Source organism: Crinia signifera, chromosome 3 (assembly GCF_055691185.1).
Source record: "Crinia signifera chromosome 3, ASM5569118v1, whole genome shotgun sequence".
In the NCBI taxonomy this organism is placed as follows: Eukaryota; Metazoa; Chordata; class Amphibia; order Anura; family Myobatrachidae; genus Crinia; species Crinia signifera.
This window is the reverse complement of record NC_139219.1, coordinates 161,550,609-161,568,683: the sequence shown is the minus strand read 5'-3', so window position 1 is coordinate 161,568,683 and position 18,075 is coordinate 161,550,609. Positions and strand designations below refer to the sequence as shown.

General features: G+C 41.6%; 2 protein-coding genes across 2 annotated transcripts in view; one reads left to right on the top strand and one right to left on the bottom strand.

Annotated features, from left to right (window-relative positions):
- RFX6 (regulatory factor X6) overlaps positions 1-18,075 on the top strand; it is a 111,653-nt gene that overhangs the window by 55,105 nt on the left and 38,473 nt on the right. The gene's annotated exons all lie outside the window — the stretch shown is intronic.
- Positions 1,376-16,967, bottom strand: LOC146062414 (uncharacterized). Its single transcript, XM_083174556.1, has 8 exons — positions 16,865-16,967; positions 16,686-16,785; positions 16,362-16,487; positions 16,022-16,129; positions 15,618-15,836; positions 15,382-15,420; positions 14,662-15,164; positions 1,376-1,384 (listed from the first exon to the last, which is right to left on the bottom strand). The coding sequence occupies exons 1-8, from the start codon at positions 16,868-16,870 to the stop codon at positions 1,376-1,378; spliced, it is 1,110 nt and encodes a 369-aa protein (XP_083030682.1). The 5' UTR covers positions 16,871-16,967.

Below are 18,075 nucleotides of genomic sequence, written 5' to 3'. Positions count from 1 at the left end.
CATCAAGGCTTACTAATTGTTCAGGTGTTAGTGGCATCCATGCTTGAGCACAGGTGACTAATTAAGTCACGTGTGATCAAGTATAGCCATTCTTAAAGTCTGGACTGTTAATGCACCTTGTGGAAAGTACGGATATAGCCACAGTAATGTATCCTATATATATATAGGGTTGGACCGCTCATCAATGCTCACTGCAGCCTGTAACAGCATGGCAAAGTGTTGGGCAATGTCGTTATTGTGGCGTTTGGCATTGAGTGTAATGCTTGCATTCATCCACCAGATGTCGCATTTGAAAATCACCATTGTGCATGCATGATGTCTCCAATGAGAAACAGTACAGTAATATAGACCAATAACTACTTTACTATGGCCCTTATTCAGATCTGTGCGGCCGGAGCCGCACACGGTGCTCCGGCCGCACAAACCAATCCCCGCCCACGATACGGATCGCCACGGCCGTCCGTACACGGACGGCTGGCGATCCGCAAGAAAATGGTGGGGCGTACGCCTCCACCATGGTGGGAGCTGCCCCCTGCATTCGATGGTCGGCGACCATCGAAGGCAGGGCCGCACGCCCCACCAGGTCCCGCAAGCTGAGACCACACGGACAATCGTCCGTGTGATAGCTTGTATGGGGGCTGAGAGCTGACATCCGGCGACGTCAGCTTTCCGCCCCCATCACTGGCGTCATACCCTCATTAGCATGCATACGCCCCGCGTTTGCATGGGAACGCCCATGAAACGCGGGGCGTATGCATAGGGAAATGAGGGTATGAAGCCCCTCACGCCCCTATACGCCCCCTTTGCGGCGGACGAACTACGTCTGCGGCGAATTGGGCTGCACATGCGCAGATTGACCTCTGCGCATGTGCAGACTGAAAACATCGGCGGTACGGCCGCACGCGGGCCGTACCGCACGATTCAGAATAAGGGCCTATATGTTAAACCTTTGAGTGCCAACATCTCTGTGACAGATGCGTACAATATGAGTGTCAACATCTCTGTGAGATATACAGATGGTGCCGCTCTCATTTGAGCAGCTCCTGGTGATTCTATCACCATTCGCCGTCCCCGCCAGCTACCGCATTCAACCGGAAGCCCTGCAGCCCTCCACCCATCTCCCTGCTCTCTGCCCGCTCTGCCCCTGCCTGCCCCTGCTTGCCTCCCTGAAGCTTTACTGATGGGGACGCTCGAGCGAGCGAGCCGCTCGCTCTTCCCCATCCGCTGGCCTGCACATCTCCACCAGTGCTCGCTAGCTAGGGGGATCTGCCGAGAACTCAGCAAGGCTGAGGGTGGCTCCATCTGTAAGCAAAATATAAAGCATCGCTCAAATTTGTTATATAAAATTCAAATAAATAATGTTGCATAAGAAAGACTATATTTCCTGTATAAGGTAAACATTACAGGTCATTATGATGAATAAAAATGTTTGCTTGGCAATTTTCACACCACTTTTGATAAATTCACTTGGCACTCAAAGGGGTAAGTTCCAGTAATGTCCAGTATGCTTAACAGGTGAGCACTGGGCTACAGGATCACTGAATACAGATCATGTATGCAAAACTTAGCTCGGGTTGGGCAAAGCTCAGCATTCATTTCACCACCAAGTTCGAGGGTCACAATGAGCGACTACATAGCATATTTACAAAATGGTGGCGGAACGAGGCTACTACTAGATTTACAACAGCATTTACATTCAATACAGTTTTTAATACAAGAATAATACATACTCTGTGACAAACCCCAAGCCTCATCTGCATTTACCAGCCACTAATTACAAAAGGCTTACAGGTTTCTGCAACGTGGGAATAAGATGACAGGCATCTGGTACAGTAGCTCTACTGGCATAACGGTCAAGCCAACAGAATGCAATATTATTGTATTCAAACTGTATTCAATGTAAATGCTGTTAGAAATCCAGTAATAGTCTTTGCCCGACACCATTTTGTAAATATGCTATGTAGTTGCTCATTCAGCCCAATGGACTTAGTGGGGGAATATATTCCAAGCTTAACTCAGTAAGGGTGAGCTAAGCTTTGCATACATTTGGCATACATTTCCCCATGAATTCCTGGTGTTCAATGAGTGACTACTTAGCATACAGTATTTACAACATTGTGGCATGCCAAGACTATTGGCCACAAGGGAGCCCATACTTTCAGAGTTAAGCTTGGCATACAGCACACAAGTAAAGTGAAATTATATGTGGCCAGTAAATGGCAATGGCACTTCTCATATCCATCCTTGGCTTTGTACTTTAGTTTTCATTAGTGGAACAATTGCCACTGAGCTGCGAAACAGTGTAATTATATGCTTTTGCATGCTTTCCCCATAGAACACCTTAGTGCTCCTTAAAGGGAAATTTCTCATGGAACGACAATCAAGCCACCTTGGCTTGCCAACATGATAGCTAGAGTAGTTAGATGAGCGTGGGTGATTTGCCGGTTCCCATTATAGGAGCTTCTGTTAAACTCATAACATAGGCTCCTATGGTGGGAACAGCCTATCAGGTGCACAGCTCCTCTGGAGCTCAAACTTAATTGGTTGAGGGGAGTCCCTTTGATCGATGTCAATTGGATTCCCTTCAGTATCGGGGAGGAGCTGCATGTGTAAATGCACGTGTCTCCTCGGATCGCTGGATTCTGGTCACTTGGTTTGATTTTTTTAACTTGTGGATGCCTACTTTGGACCGAAGAAGATGCTATCTACCCCGGAAGTAGCCGAGTATAATTTTTTTATCCCACAGGCTCTTAAGGTATTCTACTGAATAAGAGGACAGACTCTAAGGGCCTTATTTTGGTTCACTCTTAGAGGCAAATTCCTTCTTAGATGGGTAAAACCATGTGCACTGCAGGTGGGGCAGATATAACATGTGCAGATAGAATTAGATTTGGGTGGGGTTTTTCTTCAAAGTGAGATCTATATTGCAGTGTAGAAATAAAGCAGCCAGTATTTTCCTGCACAGAAACAAAATAACTCACCCAAATCTAATTCTCTCTGCACATGTTACATCTGCCCCCCCTGCAGCGCACATGGTTTTACCCATCTAAGAAGGAATTTGCCTCTAAGAGTGAACCAAAATAAGGCCCTAAGTGAGAACATAGGTAAGTATTTACAGTACGTATGTGTGAGAGTACATGTATGTAATTAAAGTTTTATTTACAGTGGTGTGTTTCTTTATTTTACTGTTGGTTGCGTTTAGGGAGGCCAATCCCGGGGCATTTTTTCAATCCCGGGATTCGGGATTGAAAAATGCTCAATCCCGGGATTCCCGGGATCACGGGATTGGCCTCCCTAATAAAAAAAAAGGCCCCTCCCCGAGATGTACTTATAAATTTCAGTAGATAAGGCACACTTTTTCTTCAAACTAATTGGTTTTGACAGGTCCACGCCCCTTTTATACAGGATGTCCACGCCCCCATTTATACCAATTTGATATCAAACTTGATAAGCCCGTATCACGTTTGATATCAAAGTGGTATAAATAATATTAACCCCCGTATTAAAATATAATTGGTTTGATACTGTAACTTCATACACTGATATTGGTTATGTGAAATAACACATATATAAAGTACGCTTAATGTTATCTTAATCAGCTGGTAGAATTTCTAAACATAATGCTAAAAAAAGTTGTTAGAAAAATATGGTATACAACAGATATATAATTCGTAGAAATGTAGATCTTGTTTTATATCAAATTTGATTTGTGTAGGATGTCGCGCAACGCCGATCATCAAAACAGCCGGCTGAAAGCCAGTTATTATAACGTATTAAAGCCGGGGAGTTTTTGCGGTTTTGATAAATATTATAAAGCTTTGAAAAATAAATTTAAAAGATCCGATGTGAGAAAATGGTTACAAGAGCAAGACGCGTACACATTGCACAAACCGGCTAGAAAAAACTATAAAAGGAATATGATATGTGTATCGGACATAAATCAACAGTGGCAATGTGATTTGGTATCGCTCATAGATCTGGCAAAGCACAACGACGGCGTAAAATATATACTAACCGTCATCGATATATTCAGTAAGAGGGCCTGGGCTGAAAGTCTGACTGCTAAGAGCGCGACGACTGTCGCTAAGGCTTTTGAAAAATTATTCCAACAGGGGGACGTACCGAGGAAACTACAAACCGATAATGGTAAAGAATTTCTAAACAAAGTCCTAAAAAAGTTGTTAGAAAAATACGGTATACAACATTTCACAACCAATAATGATGTGAAAGCAGCCGTTATAGAACGCTTCAATAGGACTTTAAAAACACGAATGTGGCGATATTTCACGGCGAATAATACATACCGATATATAGACGTTTTACAAGCGTTCATTACCAGTTATAATAACACATACCATAGAACGATTAAGCGAGCTCCGAATGAGGTTGATGGCTCTAATGCGCTGGATGTCTTCAAGACGATATATGGCGATTACTTTAGAAGTAAGAAAACAAAGGCTTGTTTAGCGGTCGGGGACCACGTTCGTATCTCAAAATATAAGGATATATTTCAGAAAGGTTACGAACAGAGTTTTTCTGAGGAAATATTTGTAATACGCGGCGTGAACACTAAAGGACTTAAGCCGCTTTACACGTTGGCGGATCTCTACGGGGAGGCTATAAAGGGTGGTTTTTACCCCGAAGAACTTCAAAGTATACCGAAAAACTATAATAGGATTTACAAAGTGGAGAAGATTTTAAAAAATAAGACGGTTAGAGGGAGGAAACACGTATTAGTCAAGTGGCGTGGATACCCCACAAAATTTAACAGTTGGGTCGCTGCATCGGAGATAAAAGATATATAAACAAAGAGGAAGATGGATGACAAACCATTCTACATAACATTGCCGAGTAACGCCTCAGCCGATACATTTCCACAAAATAAGATTTCTGACTATACCACAAAGTTAGCAAGGCCGATAGACTTAAGTGGAGATTGGGAAGTAGCTCTTACAGAAATACAATACCCACACACCTGGAATACAATCGATGTGCGTGATTGTGTGTTGAAAATAACAAAGTGGGATGGGACGAGCGGTACATCAACGAGGGTTTGCGTTAAACCGGGGTTTTATGAAACCATCGGGGCGTTACTGTTTTCTTTCAACGCTGAAATTGACCGACATAAACTGGATGGTTTAAAACTATTGTACGATCCGCTTGAACGAGAGATAATCATCGACAACAAGACGATGTACAATATCACAGCCGGTCCTAAATTGTCGAGAATACTGGGGTTATACCCGAAAACTAAGTTTTTAAAACCGTGCGCCGACATCAGCGGCGGGCAATATACGCTCTTCGTGTACACAGATATTATCGAACATCAGAGGGTCGGTGATAGTTATGTTCCGTTGTTGCGTACCGTTGAAATAAAGGGCCGTAACAACGAGATGGTCACTATACGGTATGAGAAGCCCGATTATGTACCGTTGTGCAAGACGCATTTTGACACTATAGCCATAGAGATAAAGAATGATCAGAACGAAAACATGTCATTCAAGTTTGGGAAAGCGAACGTGAAACTACATTTCAGACGCCGCAAATCCGAATTTTATTAAAGACAATGGTCGCCGTTAAAAATTATGGTGACCCGGGGCTCTACGCGCAATATTATAAAACACAGGCCGGTAATGGATTACCCGGTTTTCACGGCAGCGCGTATATGTACGGGTGCGGTTTAGGTGGAATTTTTCGAAGCCTGTTCAGAAAAGCGGTACCGCTTTTCCGAAGAGGGCTGGCGATAGCAAAGCCCCACGTGAAGAATGCAGCACGCAACATCGCGAAAGACGTCATCGGACAAGCCACAGCGGCTGTTGTGAGCAAAATACACGACGCAAATCAAGCGAAGCAAGATGGATCAGGTTTAATCTATGCCAGGAAAGGGGCGGCTAAAAATAAACGGAAGCGGGCAATACGACTTCCGACATGGTGCAGACCCCTTTTAAACAAAAAACGGAGCAGACGCGGCTTAATTAAAAAAAGGAAACCGAAGCGAAGGGTCGGTGATATTTTTTAAGCATGTCTTTCATACACAATGAATCCATGGAATGCGCAAAATCTGAACTTGACCTTTTTGACGTACCACCGACGCAGACCAGCGTAGAGAAAAGCCTCTACGTCGAAGTTCAACCTTTGGCTGCATTATCCGAGACCGCGCCGCTTGAATTCTACATAGCGGCCAGCGGTGAACACTACTACGATCTGAACAACACGTTGCTGTACGTGACCTGCAAGATCGTACGGCCTGATAACACGGCTATACCTCAAGACGCCAAGGTCGCTCTTATTAATTATCCCATAGCAACTTTATTTAGTCAGGTTGATGTCACTTTGGGCGATAGGCTAATATCGCAGTCCAATAATCTTTACGCTTATAGGGCCTACATAGAGACCATACTGAATTATAGCTCAGATGCGCTATCCACAAAACACACAACTGGATTATTCTACAAAGATGTGGCTGGAGAACACAACACAAGAACCCTGGATGGTGTAAACACAGGGTTTATAAAAAGGGCAAGAACAACGGCACAAAGTCGAACGGTTGAATTATTGGGGCCGTTACACTGTGACCTTTTTCATCAACATAAACTAATATTGAACGCCGTGGACTTGAAGATAAAACTCATCAGAAACAAAGATGCTTTCTGCTTAATGTCTGCTGAAGCGGAGGCCTTTAAAATTCAGATTGTTGCAGCGTCCCTGTTTGTGAAAAGGGTTCAGGTCTCACCCGCCGTCCGGATTGGCCACGCCCAGGCCTTACTGACCACCAACGCCAAATACGCGATCGATAGAGTGGGCATGAAGATCTATAGCATACCGACGGGGAGTCGCGTATTTAATTTAGAAAATCTGTTTTTAGGACAGGTGCCAAAAACCGTTATAGCCGCTTTTGTAGATAATGAAGCGTTTTCAGGAGCCTATGACAAAAACCCTCTACGGTTTGAACATAAAAATGTAAACTTCGCATCCCTATACCTGGATGGAACACCGCATCCGGCCAAACCATTTCAACCAGACTTTGAACACGGTAATGCGGTTCGCGAGTATATGTCGCTCATTCAGATCACAAATAAACAGAAATCAGATTCGGGTATACTAATTGACCGTGAAGAGTACCTCAACGGCTACACACTATTTGCTTTTGATCTGTCGCCTGAACAGGAATGCGCGGAGCATCTGTCTCTAATCAGAACCGGAAATCTACGAGCTGAATTCCGGTTTGCAGGAGCACTAGACCGGACAGTCAACATAATAATATACGCATTATTTGATAATATCATCGAGATCAACCAGCGGCGCGATGTGCTGTATGATTATCTATAAATGAAATAAATAATTTTTATATTTATCGTATATTTACCAATATTCATCACCCCATCAGCGATATGAACACATTACAGATAAATTGCATACTGTACGCTAATCCTGTGACGCGCCTGTTTTTTAAAGGGACCTACCCGTGTGATATGCTTCCGAGCGGTAAACTATCGCAATACCCCTGCGCGTTTGTAATCAACACACACACCAGCGCCCAACCGGGGGAGCATTGGTTGGCCGTTTATTTTAACAACCAGCGCGAGTGTTACTTTTTGGACTCTTACGGTTTAGAACCTGACAATCCCCTATTCCCAAAGGCCATAATAAATTTTTTAAACTCAAATTCAAAAAGAATTTACCACCAAAATAAGCAGTTGCAAGGTTTTAACAGTACCGTTTGTGGACAATATTGTATATACTTTATATTTTTCATGTGTAAAAATTACAAATATACAGATGTGTTGGTCCGTTTTAGTTATGATACAAAACGTAATGATCGCTATGTATCAAACTTTGTAAGACGTCTCCCTAGAAGTCATTGTTTGAGTCGATATACGGGTAACTGTATACAGTCCTGTGTCACCAGTAACCAACATGTGTTTGATGTGTAATACAAAATTGTTTGTGTAACTTGTAACTAATGTTGTGATTGAAATGCTGTATGTACATTGCTTATGGCTACTTTCTATTAAAAAATCTTGCTTATTGAACTTTATACCGTGTGATTGTACATTTTTGCAGACAAACTGATTAGAATCAAAGAACAAAACAGCATTTTATAAATCATAATCTTATTTTATTGGTACAGACAAAATGTATTTACAGCAAGTTAATCACGAATAACACGATAAACTTTACAGTTAAAACAATACACTAAATACATGATACAATACAAATTAAACGTCATTGTACAAATTAAACGCACAAAAATACATCGTATAAAAACATTATAAATTAGTTATATGTTAAAGGTTCAACCACTGCGAATCCTGAAACAGATTTACGGATCTTTTCCTCGGTAGTAAGTAGCCGTGTGGCGTTGTTAACCCGGGGGAATTTAAAACATTTATACGACTTTTTTTAATGTTGTGTATTGGGGAGGCTATATTTACATTGCCAATTTCATCATCGTAGATTTCAGCTTTTAAGCGATCTAACTGTAATCTGTTTGATGCATTACCAACTACAGTGGACGGGATATTCAACTCAGCCATAGCGCGCATAAATTCAATCCAGCCGTTAGGCATTTTATGACTCGTCACGCTGTGATTTTGCGTGATACCCCTTATCAAGTCTAACACATTGGATCCTGGCACTGTGACGCCTTTATACATAAACACACCCTTGCGGTCCCAATTCGCAACGTCTTTAGAGCGAACCATTTTACTCATTAGTATTTCACAGTTCTTTTTATACCGCGCATTAACACTGTTCAAGACATCGTGGTAAACAGCGTCGGTAGCATCATCTTGTGTAGGGTTAGCGGTATCCTCAACAGCATTTGCACCGGGTGATAAAAGCGTTAAAGTTGACATTTCTCTATCAGTTTGTTTACTCAACACCAGGTATCTCTGTAACACAGCTGTGTAGCGTTTTGCCTTTTCATACTCTGATAAAGCATTATTATGTAGTATACTTATGATCTCAGCATCTAGGCTTTGCGTGGCTGTTTTGCGTATATCATCGCCGGTTGGTTTGTTGTTTAAACGGTCTATCTGTTGCTGGGGGACCAGATACATTTTCTCAGCGTATTCCATCAACGATTAGACAGTAGTCCGGTAATTAATGGAATGGCAAATCCTAGCAACGATCCGATAAACCCACCCGACTGTTTCACCAACCTCTTCTTTTTCCCAATGGAGCATTTCTTATTACAAAGCGATTTTATAAGGGACCTCTTCTTTTTAAGGTAGTTCAACTGGCGCTGTGACAGGGGTATTTTACCTTTAAGCGTATTGAGAGCAATCTCACATATGGCTGTCACCAAATCGTTTGAAGCGTTGGATAATATAGCGTTTCTTTGGGCCGGTTTGGCTTTAATGAGGGTTTTTAAAAGGGCCCAATTACGCCTTATCCTGGTCGACATGTTCACAGCTGTTAGAAGCGGTAATGAATGACTATAGGATGCGCGGTTATAGCTATTTAGAACCCCGCTTCTTAACAACATAAGCTACTGGTGTGTCGGGGGGAAATAAACCGCTTCGTAAACGATAATCATCAAGGGCATTGTTTCTTAAATCAACCAGTAAATAACCGTATGGAGGCTCCGTAGCGGACTCATAGGCTTCAAGAAAAAAACGATATTTTGATGGGTACATTTGTCTAGCCAGAATGCTAACCTGCATTTTATCCCTGGGGTTTTTAAACAGGACCATATATTTTGTGTTTAAATGTATAGTCCTGCTCTTTCTACCTTGACAAAATATGTTTTGCACAAGGTACATGACACTGAGATTACGATGGTGCACATACTTTGTGAACGCTTTCTCAACCTCAGAATTATTACTCGCTGCATCCATCAAGTCATCTATCACCGTTAAATTAATCTTATCAGGGGGAAAAAGCTGGTCGTCGCTAAATGACTCGGGCAAACCCTCTATAAAACGCATACCAGGGTGAGCACTCAGAAGTTGGTCATATATCGGTTGCCAACAGGTGTAAAACCAAACAATATTATCAGGTACATGCGTCATATGTGTGGATGCGTGTTGTATTAGTGTTTTCACAAAATAACTTTTCCCCGAATTGGAGGGTCCGGCTAAAATACAGGAGAAGGGGTGTTGAAAACGGATATCCATCTTAATAACCAAATGGTAGGGTTGTAAAATTATCCGTGAGGTTACGTTTAGTGTAAACGCACTTTTGCGTTTTCTGCAGCATACGGGTTTCAATCTGCCAGTACTTTTTCACACGTACTATACCGGGCTGCCTGGTCACAATTTTTTTCTGATCCTCGCCTTTGGGGTTTAAAGGATAATCTAAGACCAGTTCTTTCAGACTGTCAAAGTTAACGTGCTGCTCATTACAAACATTCAACGTTATACCTTTGACCTTGAGGCTCGTCTTGCCGTTGCTTAGTCTATAGCCGTATGACTTGGGGCCGGCTGAAACAAACTCTGTTATATGCGTACCAGATGGTAGTTCGCTGGTCAACTCCCCTAGATAATTGCCTAATGGCGGATTCCAGTCACCGGGCCTGCTGACAAAAATTACAGAATCTGTATCGTGATACAGACATCTATCTTGTAATCTATCCAATAGGTTGTACAACTCGACGCGGGCGTGCGCTGTGGTAAATGCTGCTATAAATATATTTGTTGTTGAAGACCTGGTATAATGGTCTTTGGCGTATTTCCAGTTGACCATAACAGTTTCTGAGTCTATGAAGTCTAAAGCAGACACCTCATAGTGTGGTTGAAAGGCATATTCAAAAAGCTTATCAGGATCTGTCACTAGACAAGTATTGGGCATGTTGCTACGTTGACCAAATTTACCCCATAATGAGTTTAAAAACAATTTAGAAATTTGTCTTTTGGCGGGGTTGACATTTATGTGTTCGTGTCTTAAAGCTATGCCCTCATTTTTTTGATACGCGTCTATGTACTCTTGTTGTTTCACAGAGTCTGTACACCAATTGGGGTAACCAGAAGCCTCCTGTTTATCTCTGAGGTGTGTTTTAATGTAACCTGAAAACAGATCATCAGATCTCTCATCAAAATGCCACACCTCATAGATTTTACACACTTTGTACCCCTTTTCTATAGCAAGATTTATCTCCACTGTGCACCATGTACCGGTTAGGGCGCGGTTTTCTGAGTCATGAACACACGGCTCACACTGTCCAGATTCGGCGCATGTGCGGCACAGCGGAAACATTAACTTACCATTCATTTTAACCGGTAAAACTGGAAAGAAAAGGCCTCGCGGAGGATTAATTTTTAATTTAACAAAACCGAAATACTTTGTGACATCATCAAAGTCCTTATAAATGATGCGTGGGTGACGTATAGGATATGTTTTGGTCTTGTTGACAAATGGGTATAGGCTAGTAAAGTCAAAATAGTGTATTTTTTCATCGCACTCTGTCTTGTGATAAAGTTTTATGGCGTTAGTGCGGCCGCCATAAAGACCATCACGAGGATCCAAGGGTTCAGGGATTTCCAAACCTTTCAGAAAAACCTGAAGCTCCTCATCAGTCTCCCTCATTTTCTTCCACTCACAACCCCACATCTCCCTTATCTGAAATCCACACCGTTTAAGGTATTGTATCCTTAACTGTGTCTTGTGCCGCAGTTGACCGTAGGTTGTTTTAGTCAGATTGTTTTCATCATCGGTTTTGTAACAGTTGTCACAACCGTGATAAAAACACCCCTGGAATTCAAAAGCTGTTGGCACGCCGTTAATCACGGCGTAACCATCCAGACTGTATCTACCGACTTTCTTCTCACCACCTTGTAAAGCGTGTCTTATACTCACACCTTCTTTGTGTTCTATGTACATTAACCACTGTATGGCTGGTGTTGAGTAACGCTTCTGGGTCTTGTGATAGTTATCACCCGGTACAAGAGCCAATGTGTTTGCCTGTAAATATTTACAACGATACATAGCCATACAAACCGACGCTAAAGTCGTCAGTTGGAATGGATCAACGTGACGTTTAACGACTACATCTTTTTTCTCTGCCGCTATTACAAACTCCTGTTCTGTCATGGCTATAACGGCTGATCTGAAAGCTGCGCACCCTTTTTGCAATATTCTGACATCCTCTTTACAATATCGTATTAATTCTTTTTGAAAATTAAACGCCTTGTGTTTGTTTTTTTCGTACCACTCTGTAACATCAGCGGCCTCCTCAGGCATCATGTGTTGTAGGCCAAAATATTCTATTGAGGGCATGACCCCTATGTAATTTTGGTTATCGGCTGTGTTAAAAAAATGCGGGAAATGACCTTTAACGCCATCAAATCCCATGGCCTTTGGAAATCTGCTCAATTTCATGGGGAGAAAATTGAGAGAGTCTATAAACCTAATCTTCAGATCTTTTATTGTGATACACATTATGTTTCCGCCATTAGAGATGAGGGATACTGTATACCGCTCTTTGATGATCTTGTTCAATACAAAATACGAATCATACCGCCCAGCGTTATGGGCTATGAATGTGTAATGCGCAAATTTTGGTTTCATGAACGTCTTTACAAAATCATCGATACAACCTTTGCCCTTAAACTCCCAGGATTTCTCACCCATTAATGTGAGAGCGTAACAGTAGTTTGGTATATGTATACCTGTCTCCTGCATGCATTCGAAATCAAAAAAGATGTATTTGGTGGTGGGTTCTTCCGCTTTGATGGGCTGTATGTAACACAAATGATCCGCAAACCCATCAACATATGCCTTGCAAGTAGAGCACTTTAGCCCCTGACACTCATGAGACCTGCGACGGTAGAGACAACACCTGTCGCAATAAACATGTTCAAGACAGGATATTTTGCGATCTAAAGCTAAGGATTTGTGCTCCTCTAAACATTCACGCGATCTGCAAAACACCCTACAAACCGAACATCTTAATGCGGAAGCCCCATCATCAGCGCACGCTTGTCTGTGACAAGCCTTACAAAAGAAAAGACAATCGTGGCTATTTTTGCGCTCATAAGTTCGATTACATAAGGAACAGAAAAATCTCGATCCGAGAAATGCGCAGATATTAATCAGTCCATAATAGTGTGAATCGTGATATAATACATACAGGGTATCACCGTAGCGCGTATCTGAAGAATAGTAATGCCAAGAACGATTATTATGATATAATATTGTAATTTTTGTTTTTAAGTGTTTTTCAAAAACAACAACGTCGGTAAAGCTGACTGCTTTATCGATCGGTAGGTTCAAATCCTTATGAATTTGAAGCGCCCGATCGTGTATTTCAGCGTCTGTGGCATTACCTTTATCCAGAAGTTTGCAGATCGATGCCGCAAAGCACAAATAATTGTGCGTATTGTTGAAATCGTACAGGTGTCTTCTGCGCCTTTCTATAATTAAGCTGTATGGAATGCGTCTAAGGCCGCGACCAGTTAGGGCCCCACCCGCTCTATTTCTAAAAACAGTGATCACAAACCTTAAACCCGTGCCTAATAAGAATTCAGCGTTACTTTGAAGAGTGTTTGTAATTTGATTCAAGAAACTGACAGCGTCTAATGATTCTTGCGGCTTTCGGTGTGAGTAGATGGCGTTGTGTAAACCACCCCCCTCCAATCTTAACTGTACACGATCATTAGGGTCAACACCAACCATGAATTCATCAATCATAACCTGTATAGCGTTGTGTACGGCTTCAACACCCTCTGCAAATGATGTAACTCTTTCCAAATTAACAAATTGAAAATGATTATGATACTCAATAGCTCTGAAATTAGGATGGTGTCGCTCATACCTGTTAACAGCTTCTAAGTACACATCTCGCCGACCTTCACCATTACCGGGTGGCGCACCCCCATCTATGTCATTATGCATGGGCGTTGCGGGGTGTTCAACATTGTCAGGTGACGCAGCGTCACCCGGTAATGGTTGGTCCGGTGATTTGTCAGCCTGTGCACCTGGGGTTGGGGTTGTGCATCGCCCCCTGTGTTGTTTACGCTTTCTCAGCCTGTATATGCATTTTAAAGCCTGTTTTATTTTTGAACGGCGAAATAAGTGTGAGATTTTGCACGGTACATTTGCTTTAATTCTTGGGACTTTTTTACACACATGTAAATTACGTTTCAATCCATAACCCACCATGCCTAGTCACGGATCCGTTTCAATTATCTCTGCAAAATGATACATGTTCGCTTTAATAAAATCCCTAGTCCTCACGGTCTCTGCTATATGGTTTGATGTTACATTCATGTACATTTCTACAAGTTCTTTAATGATCTCTGGCTTCTTTTTTGAACCATAAAGCTCATCTTTTATACGGTTCAACATGGTATTGACATTTCTACGCATGTACCCTATATGCTCACGCATCCTCCCCATGACCGCGTAGTATTGTATTTCCGCATCTTGTCCTAATTGTTCCACATTCTGACCCCCATCAACTATGTCTGTCGATACCACGGTCGGCGGGGCATCCACACCGCCCGATGCGGTTGCCTCGCCGACCGTGGTAAAAACACTGGGCAGTTTTGTGTAATCATCACCCATTACTTTATCAGGGATTCCGGCTACAGATGTTACAGCCTCATCATCATTCTGTGGTGTATCTGAGACTGACTCTTCACTAGGGGTGATAAAAAATGTTTGACCATTTAAGTCCTCATCATTAGCGGATAATGTATCTGCAGGCGTGTTACTGACCACGCTTTGCGTTTCTGTAGTATGATGTTCCTGCGTGTCTGAAATTATGATGACATCATCATCCGTCAGCGGCGTGTATCTCTCTCTTGACAGTCGTAAAGTTTTACGAGTCTTCACAGTCTTTGTATTACCGGCAATGTCAATGTCGGATTCAGTAGGTGTTGCAGGTGTTGTAAATGCGTGCGGGTAATCCACATTACTCACGGTTGGCACTGTTTGTAATGCAATTCTTTTTCTCACGGGTCTACCTTCCGAATATTTCAATCTTCTTTTAAGGTCTGATAAATCGGCCTTGTTTTCTTGACCGACTCGACTTTTTGTAATTCTCCGCTTGCTTGGCTTGAAATCATCGCGCTCGGCGGCCATGATCTCGGCCCTTGATACATCTTCTTGAAGTTGTGGGTCGATCACCGTTTTAGCTGATTCACCCCCATCCATTTCAGCATTGAGTGGTTGAGCAACCCCGGCCGCTGCTATCATTTTTGCGAATCGTCGCGGATCCGCTGTAAATAAAAAATAACAACGTTTTAGTTACACATTCGCGGACACTAAGACAACCGCTTTATAACACCTTCAGACCCACCTCCCAAAACACCCACCCCATCCATGTCGGTTTGCATCTACACAGTCTGTTTAACACCTGTGGTTTCCATTTGTAAAGAACAATGATGAACGCGGTCCTATATAAGAAACTAAATAAATAAACATTACATCACACACCTGAATATTTGCCAGATCTTTCCATCGGCGTGGTTCCTACTGTAATAAAAATCACACCGTTTTAGTTACACATACGCGGCCACAAAGACAGTCGCTTTATAACAACTTCAGACCTCCCAACCCCCACCTTCCTTGTCGGTTTTCATCTACACAGTCTGTTTAATACCTGTGGTTTCCATTTGTAAAGAACAGTGGTAAATGTTGTGCTATATAAGAAACCAAATAAATAAACATACACGGGTATTTGTCAAAGGTTTGCGCCGGCATGGTTCCTTTAAACAATGACCAGAAAGCTTGATCGCTGATCTGTGTTCTTTTTGCTTCTTTAGCCAATGTGCTGTTGGGTTGTTTGGCGTTTGATCCAACACTCGATGTCGGTTCTCTGTATCCGGATGGTCCCGCTTCACACGTATCGGCCCTAGGTACCGTAGGTTCATACCGGCTAGCTATGTCATCTGTAATACATATATTATCAATTAACGACACATTCGCCGACTTGAGAAAAAAAAAAAAAAAAAACGTCATTTAAGTCATGATAACAACAACTCCTGTGGACACTATTCATGATTTTGCGACGATATGTAACATTTAACACAAAAACACATTATAAAAACATCACCAGCCAATCGTCAAAATTCACCTTGTATAGCCGGGGTCTGGTATAGCTGTTTATAGTGTTTTGCCGATGGTAAATTCCAGAGATCATCCATTATGTGTTCTGCATCAGATTTCGACATAATCGGCGATACTAACAGAGAACAAATAACACATTAATATCACAGGCTGTATAAAAATGAATATAACAGGATATATATATATATATATGAGTGAGAACGTGAGAGTTCGCGCGAGATAGCGTGAGAGAGAGAGAGAGAGAGAGAGAGAGAGAGAGAGAGACATATTTTTGGAAATAATAATATATCACATTTTTTTAACATACATCACATTTTTTTTTTTTTTGACGGCTTATGATCACCTACATTTTTGTGATTCGGACAAATCAGAGTATGCTGCGTATGGGTTTTCGAATGTCGTCAGATCCGGCCCGACTGTGAAATCCGAACCATATGATCCAACTTCAGATGCGTCATTTGTGACATCTGAAACTGATTTATGGGATTAACAATTTAATAAAAAATAATATATACATAAAAATAAAATAAAAATTAACACAACAATTTTGTAGAACGAAAAATACAATCAACACGTGTAACATTAATACCAATAGGGCGCTTGATAATTAACACCAACAGAGTAACATTTATAACCACCAACAACAATGTGTCTTTGATCTGTAAACTTACACGTATTTGTCTGCTCATTTGACGGCTGTTGAAAGCTGGGTAAATCTTGAAAGTCTCTGAGACTTATTTTATTTGCATTAATGGTTTTGTATTCCTTTCTCTGTAATAAATAATAATAATAAGTTGAAATAACAATACAATAAGCTATTGTTAAACTATTGTAAATATCATATACACACCTGCATGTTGGCGTTTTGTTGATAGCTTAAGTTCAAAGGTGTTTTCTGCAACAACCACTAGATGACACTGTTGATAATAAAAGATAACACGATAAGTTTCCATAAAGAAATTTGCGTGCACAAAATCACATAAAACTATTAACGCTCTCACAAAGACCTGATCTATGAATACCTCCTGACATTGTATTCTATAGTTCAGCCAATAAAAATTAATTACAGGTGATCCGACAAAGCTACTGCCGCACCCCATCATATCCATGCGTGGTCAGCAGACCGCACATCACAAGCCGCCAGTATGCCAGCATGCACACACACAATACATTACAATACAATGAATGCCGCAGCAAACTATATTTTAAGGTTGTTTAAAAGCGTACTAAACACTCCCACCATGCCGCTAAATAATACATTTTAAATCGCTATATACAACACACTAATCACAGAACTACACATACAAATGGCCGGTTATCAACTACAAACACCCGCATGCATTGCCATTGTATTAACAACTCCTAATAACAAAATTGAGGCCAGTCATGCCGGGTTTTGTAATTCCACAACATACTAAACCAGCGTAAGTCTCTATACAGCCTAGGCCGCCCTTAATAACTAGCATACAGCACCAAACTATATTTTAAGGTTGTTTAAAAGCGTACTAAACACTCCCACCATGCCGCTAAATAATACATTTTAAATCGCTATATACAACACACTAATCACAGAACTACACATACAAATGGCCGGTTATCAACTACAAACACCCGCATGCATTGCCATTGTATTAACAACTCCTAATAACAAAATTGAGGCCAGTCATGCCGGGTTTTGTAATTCCACAACATACTAAACCAGCGTAAGTCTCTATACAGCCTAGGCCGCCCTTAATAACTAGCATACAGCACCAAACTATATTTTAAGATTGTTTAAAAGCGTACTAAACACTCCCAACATGCCGCTAAATAATACATTTTAAATCGCTATATACAACACACTAATCACAGAACTACACATACAAATGGCCGGTTATCAACTACAAACACCCCGCATGCATTGCCATTGTATTAACAACTCCTAATAACAAAATTGAGGCCAGCCATGCCGGGGTTTGTAATTCCACAACATACTAAACCAGCGTAAGTCTCTATACAGCCTAGGCCGCCCTTAATAACTAGCATACAGCACCAAACTATATTTTAAGATTGTTTAAAAGC

Coding starts and splice junctions, on each gene's coding strand:
- LOC146062414 (XM_083174556.1), bottom strand. Junction 15,837..16,021: donor CCAGACCCCGGCTATACAAG/GTGAATTTTGAC, acceptor TATGTATTACAG/ATGACATAGCTAGCCGGTAT. Junction 15,421..15,617: donor AACCTTTGACAAATACCCGT/GTATGTTTATTT, acceptor TTTTTATTACAG/TAGGAACCACGCCGATGGAA.